General features: G+C 36.8%; 1 protein-coding gene across 4 annotated transcripts in view; it reads right to left on the bottom strand.

Annotated features, from left to right (window-relative positions):
• pc.2 (pyruvate carboxylase, gene 2) overlaps positions 1 to 22,875 on the bottom strand; it is a 208,723-nt gene that overhangs the window by 104,677 nt on the left and 81,171 nt on the right. For all 4 annotated transcript variants that reach the window (XM_012962236.3, XM_012962238.3, XM_012962237.3 and 1 more), the window contains one exon: positions 16,521 to 16,639. In XM_012962236.3, the coding sequence (XP_012817690.1) occupies positions 16,521 to 16,639 (119 nt within the window). The remainder of the gene's footprint in view (positions 1 to 16,520; positions 16,640 to 22,875) is intronic.

The following is a 22,875-nucleotide window of genomic DNA, read 5'->3' as shown; positions in this document are numbered from 1 at the left end:
GAAACTTTGTAGCTCAAAAGCATTTCTAAAACACAGGAAAATAGTCATTGGTAGGAAAGGGTTACACAAATTTAACACAGAAAAATAAGCAGCATAACGCATACACACTTCAGTATGCTTAGACATGTTAATACAATAGACTTATTATGAAGCTTAAAAGGTTTGCTAATGTTTGCAGGTCACGGCTGGGCTGTTCTCTTCTCTTATTGTTTATTTCACACAAAATCCTTTCTCAAGCAGAATTATGTTCCAAACCCAAAACAATTCAGAGACAGAGATCCAGTCTAATCACTTGTAACATCCCCCTCACCTCCCACACACTGCTAACCAGCAGCTGCAGTCACACACACAATGCAGGACTGCTTAGGTAATAAGTACTCGGGGTGTTTATTCAAGGCAGTAAAAAATGATATTGCTTGTTTTCATGATAACAATAATGAAGAACGATACATTGATATCTTATATGGCAGCACATCAACAGCATTATAAGCAAGACAGACCTTTGTGATCCCTCTGCTCAAGTCTGCAAGGCTCCAGTGAGCCCTAAACATTTCAGGCTTCCAACAGAGCAACATATTATTTGTCAATATTACAGGCTCTTATTTATTTCTCTAACTATTTGATTCCTTGACAACTGAGCTCAGCACCAAGCACCCTGCTGGCCAGTGCTTACTAACTTCTCCGTGGAGCTTCTTAAACTCTCAGATAAACACACTACACACAAATTCTTCATATAACACATGCAGCTTGGAGGGCAAAGTTGGACCTACTGCACCTGGTCTGTATGTACATAACAGATAGGACCTATTGGGTGCACAAAATATTTTTTCTAACTGTTGCTTGTTTTGGTTTGGATAGGCTACTGCACTTTAGATATACCATCCTCCCCAATGTTAGTATATTGAAAGTCACCAAAGAGTTCCTTCCATGGCAGGACACAGAACTTCCCACTACATATTTAGTGGGAATGATTTTATCTCTTCAGTGAGTCACAAGTGACTTTCCCCAATTGACCAATTTCAAAAATAAGCACCATTTTAAGGATATATCTTACAGTTCATTCCCACTCTTGTGTATTGGAAAGCAATACAGGTTGAGGAATGCTATCCAGAATGTTTGGACCTGGCACTGGATAGGTATCTTTCCACAATTTGGCCACCACACTGTTATTCTGCTAAAAAAAAAACATTTAAACATTAAATAAACGCAGCTGGATTGTTCTGCTACCAATATGGATTCTTGCAGATTAGTTAACATTAAGTACAAGGTACTGTGTTAATATTAGAAAACATAGACATAGAAAAATTACATTTTTTTTTTTAAAAAGTGTGAATTATTTTAAAGGAAATTTATGGGAGATTGTGATCCCAAAATTATGAGTGTTCTGTATACTACGTTTCCAGATAAGTGATTTCATACCAGCACTGCCATTATAAATTACCCTGTTCATTCAATTTAATTATTTTACACTACTATAAATTGTGTTGTATTATTCTCTGTCACCACTAAATGTTTGGATGTTATTCATTTATGCATTTCAGGTCTGTCCAAATGCCTCATAGAGCTTTTAATGGATTTGTATTTGTGGAGAAGTCGTACCACTGAATATTTCCAGTGTATTGATAGTTCACTGAACTGTTTTTCTTGAGAAAGCTTCCTGTATGGTACCAAAATGTTGGATCAATAAACTTTTCTTTGCTTCATTGAACTGTCCTTTGTGAAAATCCTGTGCTGACTGCTACTTATCTAGATGTCTGCAGCTCAAGCAGCCAGGTTGTTCATTTTCTATCTGTCCGTCTATCATATACAGACTTACCTATATGACTATGGAATGGGCTGAATCACAGCCATATACAGGCAAGTCCCAACCTGTCAAGCTCTGGATGGCCCCTGTGCCAGTATCAAATTGTTACAAACATTAAAATAGCCCATCTCCTTTTCAGGTATGAAAACCAGGGCTGTCCCATGACAAATATAAACTTTAACGTGTACAGGATCTAATTTTTGTTTAATGTTTTGGTCCCTAAACATACAGTAAAGCAGATTATCATCCCACCCATATGTACTGGGGAGTCCTGCCCCTGTAACACTCCAGCAGAAGCTTACATATATCCCTGCTTACCAATTGTCTTAGTTTACCTATATATACTGTTTGATGATTTGACACAAACAATTATTTTCGGAAAATCATGTCGGGGTCACCATTTGTCGGTATGTTTTCTAACCCAACATGTCTTGTCATAAAACAAGACTCGAAGACAAGGTTCTCTCAGAAAGGCTGAGTTATTTATTAGTCATAAACAATACAAGCCTTGTGGAAGCAGTCTATAGCACACCAACCTAGGCAACAGTATGTGATACAAGAGGCTTTGAAACAATACAGTAATGGTTGTTGCTTTTATAACCTTTCATATATGACGTTTTCTAAAAGCACAATGTTCAGCAATTTCCATATAAGTCAAATTATAGACAAACATGTTTGTTACAAATTAGTTGCAAAAAAAAAAAAAAAAAATCTATCATTATGAGTATACAACTGTATTAAACTTAAAGTTCCCTGTAAAATGAGGAACTAGATACGTTGTTTATCATCACCAATGGGCGCACGGCTGTCTGCCATGATCTTAAAACAAGTATTTACCCATTACTGCCTTTACCATTCCTCTTATTCCACCCTGCCTTAGGCCTATCTATACTGGGGACAAAAATTGGGGCTTTAGATCAAATAAAGGGGAGTGTCCCATCCACAGACAGGCCTGTCTTTGGGTGAAAAGTCTCTACAATAATCAACATGTTCACGAACATTTTTACATAAAAATCAATAAATATCTAATAATAAAGATAAGGAAAGCCTAAAGGTGGCCATACATGGGCCGACTGTAGCTGCCGATATCGGTCCCTTGGACTGATTCGGCAGTTTATCGGCCCAAGTAGGGGCAGGAACGACAGGCCTGCCCGACCTATATCTGGCCTGAAATTGGCCAGATATCAATCGGGCAGGTTAAAAGATTTAGTAGGATCAGGAACTGCATTGGCTCGTTGATGCGGTCCCCGAACCGACTGCGCCCATTGCCGCCATTAAAATTTGATCGTTTGGCCCCAGGGCCCCGAATTAGCCTACATTTGCCTGATATCGGGAGAAGATCCGCTCGCTTGGTGTATGGCCACCTTAAGTATGGAAGCTTGCCAGTCTAAAGGGTTTAAGTAATCCAGCAAATCCTTGCACTCACTCATCCAGATATGTAACAAGGGAAGATTTAACCAATTACAGATAACAGCACATAAAGTACAACACACAGCTAGAACAACCCATGAAGTGAGTGGCACAGACCAAATCTGACACAGACACATACACAGATTTAGCAACAGCAGCCAAATATGCCCCTGACCAAAACCTGCCAATCAACATTAGGCCCCCTGTGGACACACTAACCAATACACCCTAAACTTGAGCCACTTTGCAGGTATTCTGCAGTTACCTATCTAATGCAGGACTCTACCTCTCTACACCCATTCTCAGACCTATACAAAATAAATGTTATCAGCTCATACGAAAACTCAAGGAGAATTCTAATAAATATAAATTTTAGAGTTCCATGCAACCAGAGCTACTGTAGGTGGTTGTTTGATAACTGTCCCTGATCTAGTATTTTCATACAAAATACCTCATGGTGAAACAGACACATACATACATTGTATAATATACATACATTTATATCATGATTATTCAAATATTAAGTGCATCAAATAAGGACTTACCATTATGGTGGCCATACATGTACCAATAACGATCTTTCCTGTGACCATTGGTCGCAGGAAAGATTGTTCATTCCCCCCATTGTCGTTCAGGGATGATTCTACCTCCACATGACGATTTAGCCATAAACGTAGATTTTGCTCGGATCCTTGAACAGCGCCTGATTGTCGAGATGAGCGATATCTGAAGCTTTTGCGATATCGGTTGCCTCGTAGATCTGCCATACACACACCGAATATACGAAACTAGGTATTGTACAATACTATCGGTGCATGTATGGCCAGCTGTAAACCCATTTTAACTGACCTTCAGGCTCAGCCTACCACCCCTTTAAGGGCCAGCCACCCCAAAGTTTAGGAACAACTTCACAACATAATATACTGGGCTTTTAGCATGTAGTAGCATGGAAAGGTTTAGTGAAATGTTTAAAAAAGTAACTGATATGCACTAAAGAAAGTGCTGAAGTGAATTGGGGAATTTCATCAGAAATAATAGCCTCCAGCAATCTGCACACTTCAACCAAATATATATTTGTAGCAGGAGCTAAACAGCAGGTTCAAAATGCAACACCAAGTACATCAGCCAACTTGGCTTTGCATTCTGACAAAGAACAAACAACACAACACATACAATTATAGGGGTCTGTGCATACATACATACATACATACATACATACACATATATACACACACACACATACAATGCAATAGATAGAAAATTAAATGTAACCACAGAGTGCCTCCTACATTTATATACATATATAGATATAACAACTGTAATGAAGCAAAATGAATAAAACACTTTTGCATAATAATGCAGCTGTATAAAGAAAGGTGGTATAGTTAGCACTACAAGTTTTACATTCTTAGTGGCAGATATGCTTTAAAAAAAATAACAATTCAGGAAGAATACAGCTGTGATCTTTCTAATTTTAAACATAAAAATAGGTCTCGCTTCTGCTGACACAGTAAATGCAAGGTGTTATGCTTCACAAGTCTTCTGTACTTGAAGTGCACAGATGAAAAATCTCTGATTTGCTCATCAGAAACATGCAGTGAGCTTCCACATATAGGACTGAGGAAAGAACATGAGCTAGTGAAGGAAACTGGGGGAGAACCCAATGAGGCAGAATACACTCTGATCCATAGGGAGCTTGTGTTGAGCAGCACAGCTGACATTTCTGTGCAAAGTGCTTACCTTGATAAGAGTAGTTATCGTATGTAAACGTTTGATAATATCATCCAAGGAATCTATCATAAAAACAAACATGCCAAAATTTTTGTAGCTAAAAGAAATATTTTCCAGTAGCTCTCTTACATTTGACATAAAAATTATTGCCTGCCCTTTAAACCTTCCTTACTGTGCTGCAAAAATCCAGGTATTACTATTACAACTCCTTAACTTTATGGTTACATATGGGGGCACATTTATCAAATTACAAATTAAATGCACCATTGGAAAAAATTCGAACTAACCACGATAATTTATGATGTGCGTTAATTGTGCGAAAATTCGTGACATGGTCGTGCAAAAATATTGTGGCGCGATCCGAAAGCTACGAAATTTCAAAACTTTCGTAGCCGTTGCGACAAATACGATTGCACAAATTACATGCTATGAAGCCCAGTAGTTTCTAGCTATTATGCCAGGATTTGTGGGTAGGTGTGTTTATGTAAGGTTCTATGTGCTTCTTTGCATATGTGAGTGGGAGTTCACTCAGACTGACGCAATGGCTCTGGGCACGGGCACAGGCACAGGGACGCCACCACAGAGGATGATTTTTGACCTATGTTTATCTGCAGACCAAGGATCAGCCCCTTGTGGCATTAGCCATTTTACCTAGAAACTTAACCCTGTTGTCTAATGCCCCCAATCAGATTGTAATCTATTGCTGGCAGTATCAACTTACACCATCAACTACCAACAAAAATACATAGATATTACTTTGCAATATCTCCACAAGTATTTTATGTTAAAACAATGTGCAAACATTTTCAAACATACAAACATAATCACAGATTGGCTGTACTTGGTTATTGACCAGCTTCAAATTTGCCCAGTTTTGATAAATAAGGCCCAATGTTTTGCAAATTACATTTCAGTTACTTAAGGAAAATGTCTTTGCTCCTTATTATATGAAATTATCATTACACATCTGTATTATTTCTTTAAACCAAATAATAACATCTACTGAGGTTAGTTCAGCAGGCAATTCACCATTTATGTATCTTTTAATATACACTACACAGACAAGCCACGGATGAGCTAATAATTGATTTGTAGAGCTTTTCTTGCTGCATAAACATAATCTAGGCCTAACAGGGCTTGACCTTGCAACCAGCAATCAATTAACTGCAGTCCCCTGCCCTGTGGGGTAGAAAGGCCGACAGCAGATTGATCATTTTACTGCTTCTCTGCCTGTTCACTGCTCTGGTGCAGAAAACCACTTGGCTAAAAGGTAGGCATTGCCTATAAGATGCTTCTCTATGGAGCTCGATGCCTGTTGAACCCTGGTCAGAGAGCATTTCAGTGCCATAAAGAGAGACTTCGTTACCTGACCTGTAGTTGTGTTTTCAGGATTTTATTCTTGCTGTTACCTGCAAATTATCTTGCTCTTGCCTAGGTCGGTAATATTGTGTTTCCTCTTTTCACTCTTCTTCTATACAGGTAAAGTCTGGGATGTAATGGGAGAGTCTCTGACAGTAGGTGTCTCTCAGTGCTGAGTATTTGTGGCAGTGTAGCAGGAAGTGGGCCTCATCTCTCTCTCTATCTATTCTCTCTATCTATCTATTCTCCCTCTCACTCTCTCTCTAGGCAGAAACTGCCGTCAGGCAGATGTATAATTTCCTTGCTCATATACAATGATAAATAGCACGATTTGCCATTTAATATTCTTATTATATACAGTAACAACCTTTTAAATTATATAATCTATTTCAGTGTGTCATCTGATATAGTACAATCACAATTAACATGATTTTTCTTCTGAAATTGAATAGAAAAGTTCTTCATACGTCAATGAGAAATCCATCTGCTGTTCATAAGAAACACTTCTGTCTTAATAATAAAGAGCAACTCGGTACAGTACACAAACATGCAATTAATAATATCCTTTTATTTAGTGGTGTTAGGATGAAAATGGCTCAGCAATCTGACAACTTAAATCTTAAGTCTAACAAAAAGCTAACTACATGTAAAATACAACATATGCAGCAATAAATGTAGTTTGAGGCCTGCATGTCAGGCAAAGCCTTAGTTAGATATAAATAAATAAATAAATCAATAGATTAGTGTAACTGACATACCTGTAAATATCTGCAATGTCAGTACCACTGCAGTCGTATAAGTGCCCAAAGCAGCTGCCACTGTTACCTACCCTGAATGCAATAAAGCTGACCCAATCCCTTAACCCTAACAAGGGGCAGAAATATTCAACCCAAGCTTTACTCTACTACACATACACACAACTTTTGAGACCAGTGCCACCAACAAATTGTGGTGTGTACTAAGATTTTGGTGAGAGAACGGTCAATTTTGTACTTAAGGTGGCAATACACAGGAATATTCATAGGTGCCGTCAGACAGAGGACCGAATCAACGAGCCAATGTGGTCCCCGATCCGACAGGAAAACAAACCTGCCTGATTGAGATATGGCCAATTTTAGGCCAGATATCGGTTGGATAGGCCCGTCTGGGGCAGATAAGATGCTTAATTACCCCCTTTATTCACTTGCTTGCACTTTTAACTGTGGGTGCAGAAAAAAAGAGAATTTTTTCACGCATATAACACAACACAACACTGGTTACAATGGCCACTAACAACTGCAGGAGCCACTACCAGCAAAACAGGTGTCATCCTGCTATTCCTTAGTCCTACACTGGTTAACTGTCTGCTTCTACAAACATACAAACACTTGAAATGATAAAAGAAAAAATAAAAGTTTACAGAAAAAAAAGTGGTTTACATAAACTCCATGTAACCAGTATGCAATACAGTTATTGGACATATTATCCAGCATGCTCAGGGGGATGACCTGGGGATTTTCAGATAAGGTGTCTTTCCATTTTCAAGTTGTATTGTCATATACAAATAACAATGAAGCATCATTACTGTAATGAAATTTTTGACTGTGATGTGGCCTAGCATGTAATCCTATGATCCCAGGAGGTGGCCCTAAATTCTTAAAATGACAGTTTTCTATTTAGGAGTACCTAATAGCACATACTACTAAAAAAAAAATATATTTTATGACATTTATTTAGATGAAGCAGTGTATTATATATGAAAATATGCAATATATTTTTATAGAGACCTACATTGTTTGGGGGTATAGATTCCTTTAAGTCTAATAAAAAATAATTTATTACACCCAGTGTTTAGCCTCCAATAAGTATTAATTATATTTTAGTTGGGATCAAGTACAAGGTACGGTTTTATTATTACAGAGAAAAAGGAAATCAAATTTTAAAACCTGAATTATTTGATTATATTGGAGACTATGGGATAACAGGCTTTTTCAGATAACAAATCCTATAAAGGTATGGGATCAGTTATCCGGAAACCTGTTATCCAGAAAGCTCTGCATTACAGGAAGTCTCTCTCTCATCGACTCCATTTTAATCAAATATATATTTAATTGCTTTCCCTTTTCCCTGTAATAATAAAACAGTACCTTGTACATGATCCCAAATAATTTAAAATGAATCCTTATTGGAGCCAAAACAACCCTACTGGGTTTATTTAATGTTTAAATTATTTTTAGTAGAATTAGGATATGGTGATCAAAAATTGCAGAAAAATCCCCAGGTCCCAAGCATTCTGGATAATGGGTCCCAAAAAATTTTTGGTGCACCCTCACTGTACAGTAGTCAGTCTTAATGCCCGAGACCAGCCAAGGTAGCTTACCAAGTATGCAAGTGACCAAATTTTCTGAAACAACAAATTAGGGTCAATATGACATTGCCCTAAGCAAACAATTAAATACTGCTGTTCTCCAATTTTATTATTATTGTCAGACAACCGTGTTTGTACAAGGATCCTGTGAATAATAGATGCTTTAAACCTAAACCCAACCGCCCTATAAATTATACCAGTTAACAACCCAAGGGATTTGCTTATAAAATCCTTCTTAGCAATCTTCTTTAATGGATTTTATTTTTTCTTTTCAGAACTGCCATATTTTGTGCACCAAAAGCTCTTTTTTATTTCTATTTATGCATTTCTAAAGGTTGCCTTTTCTTTTTACAGCAGTTAAAGGTTAATGAAGGGAGAAGTTAATTTTTATAAGTAAAGTGGGTGGTTTATGATACCCTAATGGTTTAACTTATGGATAAATCATGACAAAATGATAACAATACAATAAAGAAAATGCATTAGGGCTTAATATGGTCTCCTTTATGACATTGTGGTTTATAACCTTTATATCAAAATTGCCATTTGTTTTCCCAAGAACTGGCTTTGTGCTTTTAACTTATCATAAAAAGAAAAAAAAAAAAAAACAGAAAAGCAAATGAGATAATAGATAAATACATTTGCACTTAAAAGAGAACTAAACTCTAGCCCAGATTTAACCGCAGTAAACAAATCTATCTGTGTGCCATTACCCTTAAACTGCAACCCCTAGCATACATTTTCAACTCCAGAATGGTGCTGGAGCTTTAGTTATACATTTCAAAAATTGCTTTCGCATATACATATACGGTCTGTATCAATTCTAAATTAAACATCCATCTATTATAAATATATTTTTCCCACAATGTGTATTCCTGAGTTTGAAATAAGGAAGGGGGACTAATCTTGGGTGAATGTTAATAAAAATCCTTTTTTGGCTAAGCATGGAAAAAAGGATGATCAAAGAGTCGACTCCTATGAGGATAGAAAGAAAACACTATATAAAGCAATTTAAGCGTAATTGTGAAAGGCTACCTCCTATTAGGGTGTAAAATAAGCATAGACCGATATGGCCTAAAGGGACATCATTTAAATTATAACATGAAACTAACTTTTAGTAGAAAGTAATATTTTGAGACAAATTCAATTTGTTTGTGTTTTGTGTGTATTTGTTTTTAATAACGGTTAGGGTTTCTATTTTTGCGTCTCTCTAGCATTAAATGTATAATAGCATCTAGATGCCAGGAAAAAAAGTCGATTGCTCCTGGGGCTAGATTTGTATTAGTATTGTTATCACTTTTTCAACCGCTGCTTGGGTGTACAATCCCTCCATGATGTTTGGGACAAAGACTTTTTTTTTTTTTAATTTACGCCTTTTATTTGCTCTTCAGTGTAAAATCAAACAATTCAGACATGATTAAAGTGCAGATTTTAAGCCCAGCTTTTAATTAAAGTTATTTGCATACATTTCAGTTTCACCATGTAGAATTAACAACACATTATACACGAGAGGGACTAAATATATATATATATATATACATTACACACACACACACACACCAAAAGGATTATTAGGAACACCATACTAATACGGTGTTTGACCCCCTTTCGTCTTCAGAACTGCCTTAATTCTACGTGGCATTGATTCAACAAGGTGCTGAAAGCATTCTTTAGAAATGTTGGCCCATATTGATAGGATAGCATCTTGCAGTTGATGGAGATTTGTGGGTTGCACATCCAGGGCACGAAGCTCCCGTTCCACCACATCCCAAAGATGCTCTATTGGGTTGAGATCTGGTGACTGTGGGGGCCATTTTAGTACAGTGAACTCATTGTCATGTTTAAGAAACCAATTTGAAATGATTCGAGCTTTGTGACATGGTGCATTATCCTGCTGGAAGTAGCCATCAGAGGATGGGTACATGGTGGTCATAAAGGGATGGACATGGTCAGAAACAATGCTCAGGTAGGCCGTGGCATTTAAACGATGCCCAATTGGCACTAAGGGGCCTAAAGTGTGCCAAGACAACATCCCCCACACCATTACACCACCCCCAGCCTGCACAGTGGTAACAAGGCATGATGGATCCATGTTCTCATTCTGTTTACGCCAAATTCTGACTCTACCATTTGAATGTTTCAACAGAAATCGAGACTCATCAGACCAGGCAACATTTTTCCAGTCTTCAACTGTCCAAATTTGGTGAGCTCGTGCAAATTGGAGCCTCTTTTTCCTATTTGTAGTGGAGATGAGTGGTACCCGGTGGGGTCTTCTGCTGTTGTAGCCCATCCGCCTCAAGGTTGTGCGTGTTGTGGCTTCACAAATGCTTTGCTGCATACCTTGGGTTGTAACGAGTGGTTATTTCAGTTGCTCTTCTATCCAGCTTGAATCAGTCGGCCCATTCTCCTCTGACCTCTAGCATCAACAAGGCATTTTCGCCCACAGGACTGCCGCATACTGGATGTTTTTCCCTTTTCACACCATTCTTTGAAAACCCTAGAAATGGTTGTGCGTGAAAATCCCAGTAACTGAGCAGATTGTGAAATACTCAGACCGGCCCCGTCTGGCACCAACAACCATGCCACGCTCAAAATTGCTTAAATCACCTTTCTTTCCCATGCTGACATTCGGTTTGGAGTTCAGGAGATTGTCTTGACCAGGACCACACCCCTAAATATATATATATATATATAGCAAAGAGAGAAGAAGCCGGCACTCACGTCATAATAGGGTCACAGGTGCCTGGGTGCAGTATACACAATGATAAGTACAAAAGATAAAGGATGCCGCACTCACAGGTCTTAGTGAAAAATAAAGAAAAATGTATTTTGTCAAACTAACGTTTCGGCTGAGTCCAGGACCACACCCCTAAATATATAAATATATATAGCAAAGAGAGAAGAAGCCGGCACTCACGTCATAATAGGGTCACAGGTGCCTGGGTGCAGTATACACAATGATAAGTACAAAAGATAAAGGATGCCGCACTCACAGGTCTTAGTGAAAAATAAAGAAAAATGTATTTTGTCAAACTAACGTTTCGGCTGAGTCCAGGACCACACCCCTAAATATATAAATATATATAGCAAAGAGAGAAGAAGCCGGCACTCACGTCATAATAGGGTCACAGGTGCCTGGGTGCAGTATACACAATGATAAGTACAAAAGATAAAGGATGCCGCACTCACAGGTCTTAGTGAAAAATAAAGAAAAATGTATTTTGTCAAACTAACGTTTCGGCTGAGTCCAGGACCACACCCCTAAATATATAAATATATATAGCAAAGAGAGAAGAAGCCGGCACTCACGTCATAATAGGGTCACAGGTGCCTGGGTGCAGTATACACAATGATAAGTACAAAAGATAAAGGATGCCGCACTCACAGGTCTTAGTGAAAAATAAAGAAAAATTTATTTTGTCAAACTAACGTTTGGACTCAGCCGAAACGTTAGTTTGACAAAATAAATTTTTCTTTATTTTTCACTTTTACACAGCAGCGAAGAGATCCGCACTCACAGGACTTATAGAATTAATCTGGTGTTTATTGATGACATCATCAACACACGTCAATCATTGGGGGGAAAACTCCAAAGTTGTGAATAAACAAAAGAATTTGCAAAAAAGTTAAAATAAAAGGGAATATATACACAGAAAATACAGCATATAACAACTATATACTTTTATATATTCCCTTTTATTTTAACTTTTTAGCAAATTCTTTTGTTTATTCACAACTTTGGAGTTTTCCCCCCAATGATTGACGTGTGTTGATGATGTCATTCCCCACTTTTCCCGCCACTGAATGTTAATGAGGCACTGGTTTAGCTGTGTGAGTCACTTTGAGAAAGGCTAGTGATATAGCCGAAACGTTAGTCTTCTCAATAAACACCAGATTAATTCTATAAATCCTGTGAGTGCGGATCTCTTCGCTGCTGTATCTAATTCTTCACCTGGACCTGCACCCAGGCTATTGAGACCCGATTGACATGAGTGCCGGCTCTCTCCTGATTGTATATATATATATATATATATATATATATATATATATATATATATATACACATATACACACATATATTTATATTTAGTCCCTCTCATTTCAGGGCACCAAAATGTTTGTGACAAAGCAATGGAAGGTATATTAAAGCAATCACAGTTGCTTTGCAATGAATGCTTGAGTCTGCGATTCATAGACATCACCAGTTGCTGCCAAGTATCTTCGCTGGTGATGCTTTGCCAAGCCTCTACTGCAGCCACCTTCAACTCCTGCTTGTTCCTTTAAGTTTTCTCTCCAGCATAGGGGCATATAAGGCATGCTCAACTGGATTTAAATCAGGTGAATGGCTTGGCCATTTAAGAATTTTCCATTTTTTAGCTTTGAGAAACTCCCGTGTTGCTTTTGCAGTATGTTTAGGATCATTATCTTGTTGCAGGATGAAAGATGAAATTGAGGTTGGAGGCATTAAATGGAACTTGAGCAGATGATGAATAGATGTTTCTATACAAGCTCAGAATTCATTGTGCAACTGCCATAGACAGTTAAAATATCAGTGAAGATAAGAGTGCTAGTACCTGTGGCAGCCATACATGCCCAAGTCATAACACCCCCACCACCATGTTTACCAGATGAGCTGGTATGCTTTGAACTTGGGCAGTTCCTTTTCATCTCCACACTTTCCTTTTGCCATCACTCTGATACAGGTTAATCTTGGTCTCCTCTGTCCCTAAGACCTTTTTCCAGAATTCTTCGGTCATCAGCAGTGGAAGTCTTCCTTGGCCTACCAGTTGTGATTACTGAGCTCACCAGTGCATTCTTTCTTCTAAACAATATTCCAGACAGTTGATTTTGGTAATCCTAAGGTTTTAACGAAGATTCTAAAAGGTTTTTTTCTTGTTTTTCAGCCTCATAATAGCTTCCTTAACTTTTGTTAGCACAGTTTTTCTCCTCATGTTAAACAATGGCAACTACAGACTCCAAATGGTAAAAGCAAGCCTAGGTATCTTATCCCTGCACTAATGAAGCAATGCAGCACACCTGAGTAATCACAAACACCCGCTAAGCCAATTGTCCCAAACATTATGGCACCCTGAGTAGCAGAGGAGTAAATCAAAGAAAAATGTGTCTCTGTCCAAACATAATGAAGGACACTGTATATGGAACCTCTGCAACCAGGTAAAATGTCAAAACAGGGAGCTGCAGAACAAAATCTTTATAAGGGCCTCCCACCCAAATTTTTTTTTTTTTAAGAAGATGAAATTCTAAAGAACATTCAAATATACAATAAGTAAACTTTTACAGTGTGGTTTTAAAGTTACCAACTTTGTATCCAAACAGAAAAAAATATGCCGAAAAGCAGCCAGTCTTCCAACACCCTTAATCATAATTAATATTAATAGATTTTTTTTTTTTGCTTGGATACAAAGTTGGGAATCTTTGGGACTTTGCAGCCTTTTCCAGTCAGTGAGGGCTTAAGCGGCTTGTATATTAAATTGACTCTGGCCAGTTTTAAAGTTATCTGTAAGTGTAATTGCTACTAAAACAGTATCTGTGTGAAGGTTTACAAAAGCCCATATGTAAAAAGCTCCTCAGTTGGTCCTGTTTTAAAGGAACTGTTCACTGTAAAAATAAAATAGGATAATTAGATAGGCAGTGCAAAATGCAAATTGTTTTCAATATAGTAAGCCAAATATATAACCTATGAAGGCTAGAGTGAACTGATGTCAAACAATTTCCTTAAAATTTTATTTCCTTCGAATTTGTCTTACATAATAGCCAGAACATAACTTGAATTTCTCTAAACTGTTAGATTGTCAAGAGACTAGAAGGGGGCCACATGGGATTTAACTGTTCTATTTGTTTGCTTTTCAATCTGACCTGCGTGCTCAGGATCAAAAGCAAATGAACCTTAAACATCTGTTCACTCCTGCCTTTACAGGTTTTTGCTAACTACATTAAAAAATAATTTATTTATCATAGCCTTGTTACCCAGTTTTGTTTCTAACATTAAACTGTTCCTTTATGTTATGTATACAAGATTCATATCTTGCAGAATTGCATCAATATCACTGTCTGCTGAGCTGCATTAAATGGGGAACGGGGTGAGGTGAAGTTGACCACCAAAGTACATGTCTCTTGCATACATGTTTTTGAAATTACTTTCATGCATTGGATCATTAAGAATCAAAGCAATGATTTCAGCTTTCAATACAAAACTGAACATATGTGAAGCTTTCAATACAAAACTCAGCATATGTGAAGAGGTATAAACTATGCTCTTTTATTTTATCTGGAGGGAATGGAAGAGCTGTTTCATTGCAGAACCTTGCTGAGCAATATGGCAATGTTTCCCATAACATTCTAATTATGTAATAAAAAAAAAAAAGATTTCTTCTTAGTCTTCAAGACAGCATAACTTTTAAACTAGGAATGAGGTGCTCTCCATCACACCATACCAACATCAAGCCTGCATAAAAAAGTCACAAATGTGTCATAGATGACTTTATGGGAACCATTTATTCTATCTAGACTTAGCTGCAAATGTTAACAGTATAGTTCATAGCAAAAAAAAAATAATTACAGCCCTGACCAAATAAAGCAGCTAACTATGGGTTTTTCCCTAATGAGATAATACCTACAACTGGTGTACACAACAACTCTGTTGCTACCCCTTGTATAGAACATACTTAATTAAATCAACTTCTAGGGTAAGTAAGAGGTACTTGTGGGCTCCAGTCAAGGGCACCATGACAAAAATGTAAAAGTGCAATTCATGGTTCCCGAAGGGGCAGGGCGGTTCAGCATAATAGAGTTGACTGAATGGATCATGGTGGTCATGGTAGGTTGTAAACGGACGGGATTTTTTTTTTTTTATTGGGGCACCAGTGGTCTTGGGTACATGCCCCTTGCATGCATTTACTTCAGTGTAGACATTCTTCTTCCACTCATCTGAATTTGTGAGTGGCAAATTTTTGATATTTGCATATTTTTATTGTGATCTGAAAGGGAGGAGGAGTGGAGTGGAGGGTGGAGGAGTTCCATTCATCATGGCAGTTGGGTTTGTAGACAAAGCAAAATGCTGGTAGTTGCTTCACCTTCTATTTAGTATAGCTCCTCTTTGTTGATCATAATACCTTTGAAACAAAATGCACCGCATTCCAATGGGAACACTTAAAACCTGTGTATCCACAAAGTAAGTTTTAGAAAACAAAATACAAAACATAACCCTGTAAATGGAATTGTGTGCAGTAAAATTCTCCATTATTCACCCTGCTACAAAATGTAATATCAAGGTCTGAACAAGCAGAAATATTTTGGTGTTTTAAAAGATCCATGCATTGAAGGGACAAAAAGTGTTTATCTGATCCGCTTTTGTGTTTGGTGGTGTATATCGGTGTGTTGGAAAATGTGCAAGGATTCCTGTATGCATATTTGTGCATATATGTGTAAACTTTTATTAGTGAGTTTGTATGTATTATTGTCCTTCTAAGAATGACAAAATATGGTTAAACATGTGCATTCATACACAGGTGTATGCGTGACATTTGTGTTCGTATGCACCCTTGTGTTTACATGTTTCCATATTTGTGTTCACATATACTGTAGCTCTGCAGTTATATTCCCAAGTTGCATTTTGCAAAATGGACTGGCTCTGGGAAGGTAGTGGCATTGATTCATTAAGCATAAACATGGTGGAGAAGTGCTTTTGAGTATTTTTAGTCCTACGCATATAAACAAAATATTAAGTGAAAAATAAAATATGCACTAAAGCATTTGCAAATATTTTCTTTATTTTTAGTCTCACTGCCCTAATTTTACAAGTTTTCAATAAATTTGTATTCTGTACCTGACACAAATCTCAGTAATACTTACTCTGTAATTTCTTCTGTTACTGTATGTTCAACTTGAAGCCTGGAGTTGACTTCTATGAAATAATGCTTGCCATGTTTATCCACCAAGAACTCCACAGTGCCGGCATTCTCATATCCCACCTGCAGACAAGGCAAAGGGAAAAGGAGATGACATTATTATTCTGAAGCTCCTACTGTTTAGAATGCATTTTGTTACCAATATCATGACAAGATAAAATCAACTCGTATCAAATTTATTAAACTTTTTTTTCTTGGTTCAAACTTCCATTATGTCATACAGAAATAAGACGTGGTTAAGCTATATAAACTACAGTGCATAATGCTAAAGGGCTCTAGCACCAACTGTGCATTAGAAGTGATTATAAGCTATTTAATACAAATATGTTTAACTTAATTGCATTTACATAGTTACATAGTTACATAGGGTTGAAAAAAGACCTGTGTCCATCAAGTTCAACCCATCCAAGTAAACCCAGCACACCTAACCCACACCTACCAATATATACTCACATACATAAACTATAAATACAACCACTAGTACTAACTGTAGATATTAGTATCACAATAGCCTTGGATATATTTGTGGCTGTTTAAATCATATTTTCATCATCAGGTAAGGCATGGCAAAATGAAATGGTTTGACCCAATACCAATGAACCAATGGTGAAGGTGACCAGAGGGTTATCATTGAAGCTAGAGAAGAATGGAAGTTTCATCAGCTCATAGGAAGGAAGGGTTTTTGTACTGTAAGACCAATCAGGATGCACCATGGAAGAAATATTTAAAGTTCTACACAGGTTTAAAAAAAATAAATAAAATGTTTTATAACATTAAATGACCCAACACCTGACTTTAGTAATCTAGTTAGCAATTCAGCCAGACATCAATGGGGGACTATAATTACATACCGCATGGTGCTTTCTGTGTTGCAGTCCAAAATCAAAATATCAATTTTGTCCTGTCATTGAGGTGTTTTTATATCATTTAGAACTGACTACAAAAATGCAGCTGACAACTTCCATGACACTGTAATAATGATGTAATTTTACTCTTTTATTCAGCATTAATATATGGTTATGATACCTATTCTCTATAATCACTAAGCCAGCACCTTGCAAAAGCTACATATATTCAAGAACACTCATCATAAATTTTGGCGCAAATATCAGAAACGTTAAACATGAAAGAAATTTATGTTAGCTTTCTGCATGGATCCCGTAAAACACTGTATTTGTTAGGCTTTCAATGGCAATCATTTACTTAACATTAACCACTCAAAATACTCCAGTATTTTTATTTGGCAGCCACCTCTAAAGTGTTTGATTACAGTGAATTTGGACAATTTAGAGTTGTTTCCTGCAGCAAATCACAGCAATATATATAATTTCTCAACACTTCCACACCGTAACTTATATATGCATCTCAAACTCTGCTATTGGTCCAACACAATAAACCAAATAGGCAATGCACACCGGACCACACACTGGAATTAAAAAATAACTTTTATTACATGAGTTCAAAATTGGTCCCATCGTGGTCTTAAAAAAGGTCCAAGATGGGGACCAAAACGTCAGCCTTTTTAACTCATGTAATCAAGGTTATGTTTGGTGTTCGTTGCCCATTCAGTTTAAATATATATATATATATATATATATATATATATATATATATAGTCAGAAAAGCCATGCCTGAAATGGCAGAAAATCAATACGTGATGTGATTGAAACACTGACATTCAAAATGAATAAAGGAGGATAACAGGAGAAAGCCCCAGACTCATTTATTTACATTAGACTTGTTAGCTGTATTAAGTTTTTTTGATATTCCCTTAAATATAACTCACTGCAGCATTAAATAAATCAACGGCATACGTGGCAAGACTAGATTAATATTGCAAAGAATAACAAATGAAACTGCATTCTGTGCAAAGTGCTTCTAATAATTACTATTATTACTATTTTTAGAAAAAAACATTTCAGATTGACTACACCTTGAACTTTAGTAATGAAAGAAATCTTTTATCCAGAATGCTCGGACCTGGGGTTTTCCAAATAAGGGGTCTTTCTGTAATTTGGATTACCATACCTTAAGTCTGCTAGAATTCATTTAAACATTCAATAAGGATTCATGCAGCTTAGTAACCTTCAACTACATGTACTGTTTAACTATTACAGAGAAAGAAAATAATGTAAAAAATGTAAAAATAATGTAAAAAACAAAAACAAAAAAAATTGAAATATTTGCTTAAAATGGACTCTATGGGAAATGGCCTTCCTGTTATTCGGAGCTTTCTGGAGAATGGCTTTCCAGGTAAGGGATCCCATAACAGTATCACTCTTTATCAGAGTGTCTAACACAAATATGGTGATCTATAATAAAAACACTTGCAATCTACAGTCCAAATCCAAAGCTGTTGTCTGTCTTACGCTGTAGTGTAAAAACAAACCTTGCATAATCTTTTTAAAGGACAAACTCCAGACAACCTTATGCTACTAAGATTTCAGCATAATATATATATGCTACGGGAAATGAGATCATACTACATTTATTCTTAGAGTATAAACATGGTCATTTAAAAGGGTCAGACACTCATTTGCCAGTAGGACGCATTTGGCACATAGAGCTAAAAGACACAAATCTATCTTCCTATAAAGTGTACCTTCAATTAAAGTAACTACTTTTTTTAACCAATGATATTACTAGCACCAGGGGTGACAGGTAGTTTCCATTATACTCAGTAGGAGGTGGCACAGTAGGTTTTGGGTGTTTCTGCATGCATTTTCCATTGGGTGCCTTTCAGTCAGTTGAAAAGTTCCCCCAAACTCCTCCAACCACTCCTGTTCACTTGAACAAGAAATGCAGATATGGGGGAAGGTTGTTTTTTGGCAGCAAAATTACAGCAATTTTAAGCCATAAATATTAACATTCGCTTTCCCCTCATTCAAGTAAATTGAAATCATGGTAGGCAATAATTGGAGCTGAAAAATTTTATATGATGGCCCTATTTATTTTTCAAGATACTCAAAGGTGAATTTAAGTAAGACATGTTGCCCATGGCTACTTAGATTAACTCCTGCTATGGCACTTATATTTCTAGAAATAACAGACATGTCGCACTACATCAATACCTCTCTTTTACTCTACTGCCCCTTTAGTTAAAGTGTTATCAACCACAGTGTAGCTTTTTGTGAATTCCTGAAATTCACTGACAGTCAGATGCACAACCAAAAGCAAAAAGTGATTTGTGCTTAGATGTAGGAGGTGCAGACTAATTGGAATGGACGATTTATAGACAGAATCATGAAAAATATGCATCTGGTTAGTTAGTGGTGTAAAATATGGTAAAATAAGGGAAAAGCATTTAAATTTGTTGAACCACAAAAAAAAAAAAAATTTGCAGAAAACAAAATTTAAATCAGGGTATGCAAAACGGAGGTTTCGCTGTATATGATTATTATTCCTGAAGGCAGTCAAAGGTGGGACAAAAGTAGTCACTGTTGCAGATCTGTTGCACAACCTGCACAAGGCTGAAAAAAAGGTGACTTGGGCATAATCACAATGAAAGGCCATAGTTATTCAAACTAAAGGTGTTGGTTCTTTAAATTACAGTTGCATTCATCTTTTATACTATCAGACAGATCAGAACAAGCTGCCTATAGGTTGCTTTTTCTTTCTATCTGTGTCTCTTTATAAATTCTGCAAAGCAGTACTGCCAGTCCAGATGGTGTGTGCCACTAGCATAAACAAATAGCACAAGGAAGTGCAATGAAAAGGAAGAGAAACAATTCAACAAGCTACATGGGCATGGCTGAACTTATAGACAAAATGAGAGAGGTTCAGAAAAGAAAAAAAAAAAGCATATAAGGGGCAGTGCAGAAAAAAGGTCTGCAAAATGTAATTTTAGTGGAGTCTGTTTCATCCAAAATTACTGTACCTATTTAATGCACACAGCAAGTTTTTTTCTACCAGCAAATTTTAGCAGCAGAAGAGCACCCACAACCACCCTCTGCCACCTCCTTTTGACAGTAATGTAAACTGCCTGTAGAGCAGTATTGGTGTTTCACAGCCTAAAAAGGCCAAGTGGTTTTGAGAACTTCTCTGGCTGAAATATAGGAGTGCAAAAAATACCCTATGTGCCTTCAGCCTAAACAAAGTAGTTGTTATGCTGGCTTGCTTGATAAGTTTCTATGCATATTCAAGTCCCTAGCTGAACCCATGAGGATACTACAAACTTGGGCAGTAGGAAAGAAGCTGTAAGCGATTTTTTAGTGCTACATTAGGGCACCAGTTAGATGGCATTTTCATTGCACACTGTGAGTCTTTACTTTTCCCCTTTAGGCATAAGGCTGCCTGCACTGAATATAGATAATTCCAAAAATGTGCAAGCAATTCTCTACTGTTTAAGTACAGGAAAAGAATACATATATATGTTAGAAAGGAAAGTATGTTAAAGGGGATATCTACACATGCTGTATTTTTTGCATACAAAGGCAAATGTTCTGCATTTGAACACTTGTGCGCATTCAAACTGAACCCCTTACCCACTCCTATCACCCCTGCTAATGACCTCATTGTGTTTTGTTTTGTCAGCAGCAGCTGAACAGTTTGCCTCAGTGCTGCACTAAATCGTGGCCCCTGTGGTTTCCAGAGGAGAGAAATCCTCTTTGGAGTCAGGTTATTGCTAACTTATGCAGCTAAATCTTCTTGATAAAAACTGCTGTTGCAAAGCGTGACACCTGCAGTAATAAAAACATTCGCTGGCGGGGTTTTATGTTGTACGCTTGGAAAGGGGAATGTAAACACAAAGTGTCAGAAAGGCAAGACAGTGACAGGATGGAACATTGCATTGTTAGGGGACCAACAACATCCAATAGTAAAAAATAAACTAATCACAGCTATGTGTATAAAAGGTCTGGATTAGAGTTTCCATACAGTACTAAAGATATATCAACTATAAATGGATCAATAAAAAGAAATAATTCATCAGTCTTTCAGCCCACTTAAAAACACTCTATGGTATAAATAAATAATAGAAAAGCTGTAATATTATGTACTCATTTTTGTTATGATAAGCTAATATAGAACACTTCAAATATAAAGCAATTCACATATAAATTGGAGAGGGCTGTTTCTACTGGGAGAAATATCGGCAAAATGATGTGCAAGGTTTAGGGAAAAGGAGAAAGGAAAGTAACCCTTATAAATTGAACCTTCTCATTCACCCATGGCAGGATGAGATTCAAGTTCTAAATTAAAATATAACCTTTATTGCCACTATTAAAATAATTTATAATAATAAATATATATAATAATAATTTATAACATTTATTTAAAATTGGGGTTAGGCAGAGCAACTAATATCAAGGTCTAAGATGCATTTTACTTTTTCTTATAATTACTCTTCAGATATATAACCATATATGACCCTTCCACTCCAATCCCAATTAGTATTTATACACTACTAGAACGTTCAAAGTAACCACATTATGTACCGCATCAGGCATTAAATTTTGCTGGAATTAGCGATATCACTTGTATGTTTCTGATTCCTGGTGGAGAATCTATGTGGTTTCCTGGTGATGGGCCTCTAGCTGTACAGAAGATGGAATACTTTGTAATCTTCCCTTTTAAAATACGGAAAATGGAAAAATGGAACTTTAGGAAATACTTATAGCCCCAATGACCAACCAAACCCATAGCCATGCTCATTCCCCAACCAGTTTGTGCTCCATGTTCTGTTGGTTTCTGAGGATTTGGGGTGCATTTTCTATGCTCTAGGCTGGAGGAATGTAAGCCAAATTCTTATGCAAATTACTAAAAGCAGATGACTGAGGTGTTACTGGGTGTGACTGGGTTTATGAGCCGATCAGGGTTTCTTTATAAAAAAAAACAAAAAACCAGTGTAGGTAAATATTTTGGCATTTGTGGGTTTAAATAGTTTTTTGTTTAATGTTTAATGTTAATGTTTTCTATTTATAATTCTTTCAAGGCCAATATGTTGAGTATTTGAAGAAGAAAATATATTGTTAAGTGAATCAAAGTAACACTTGAAAAAAAGATTTACTCCAGTTTTGAATAAGTTATAACTCCCTCTCTGCTTGTATATTTTTAGGTTCACAGGAACCAGGACTTCCAGGACTGGAATATGGTCTGAGCCTTTGTCCTTTCGGCATCCTTGGATTACATTATACACTAGATCTAGGGGTCCATTCATTAAAGCATGATGACCACAATTAGAAATAATTCGTATTTTTTCTTAAGTTTAGAACTTTTCATACTGTTAATAATATCGTTAAAAAAGTACGACTTTTTTGTGATACGTTCGTTATCGTACGAAAAAGTTTCGCAATGACTAC

The sequence above is a fragment of the Xenopus tropicalis genome, chromosome 4 (genome assembly GCF_000004195.4).
Source record: "Xenopus tropicalis strain Nigerian chromosome 4, UCB_Xtro_10.0, whole genome shotgun sequence".
In the NCBI taxonomy this organism is placed as follows: Eukaryota; Metazoa; Chordata; class Amphibia; order Anura; family Pipidae; genus Xenopus; species Xenopus tropicalis.
Note: the sequence above shows the minus strand (reverse complement) of the source record. Positions and strands in the feature narration are given on the sequence as shown.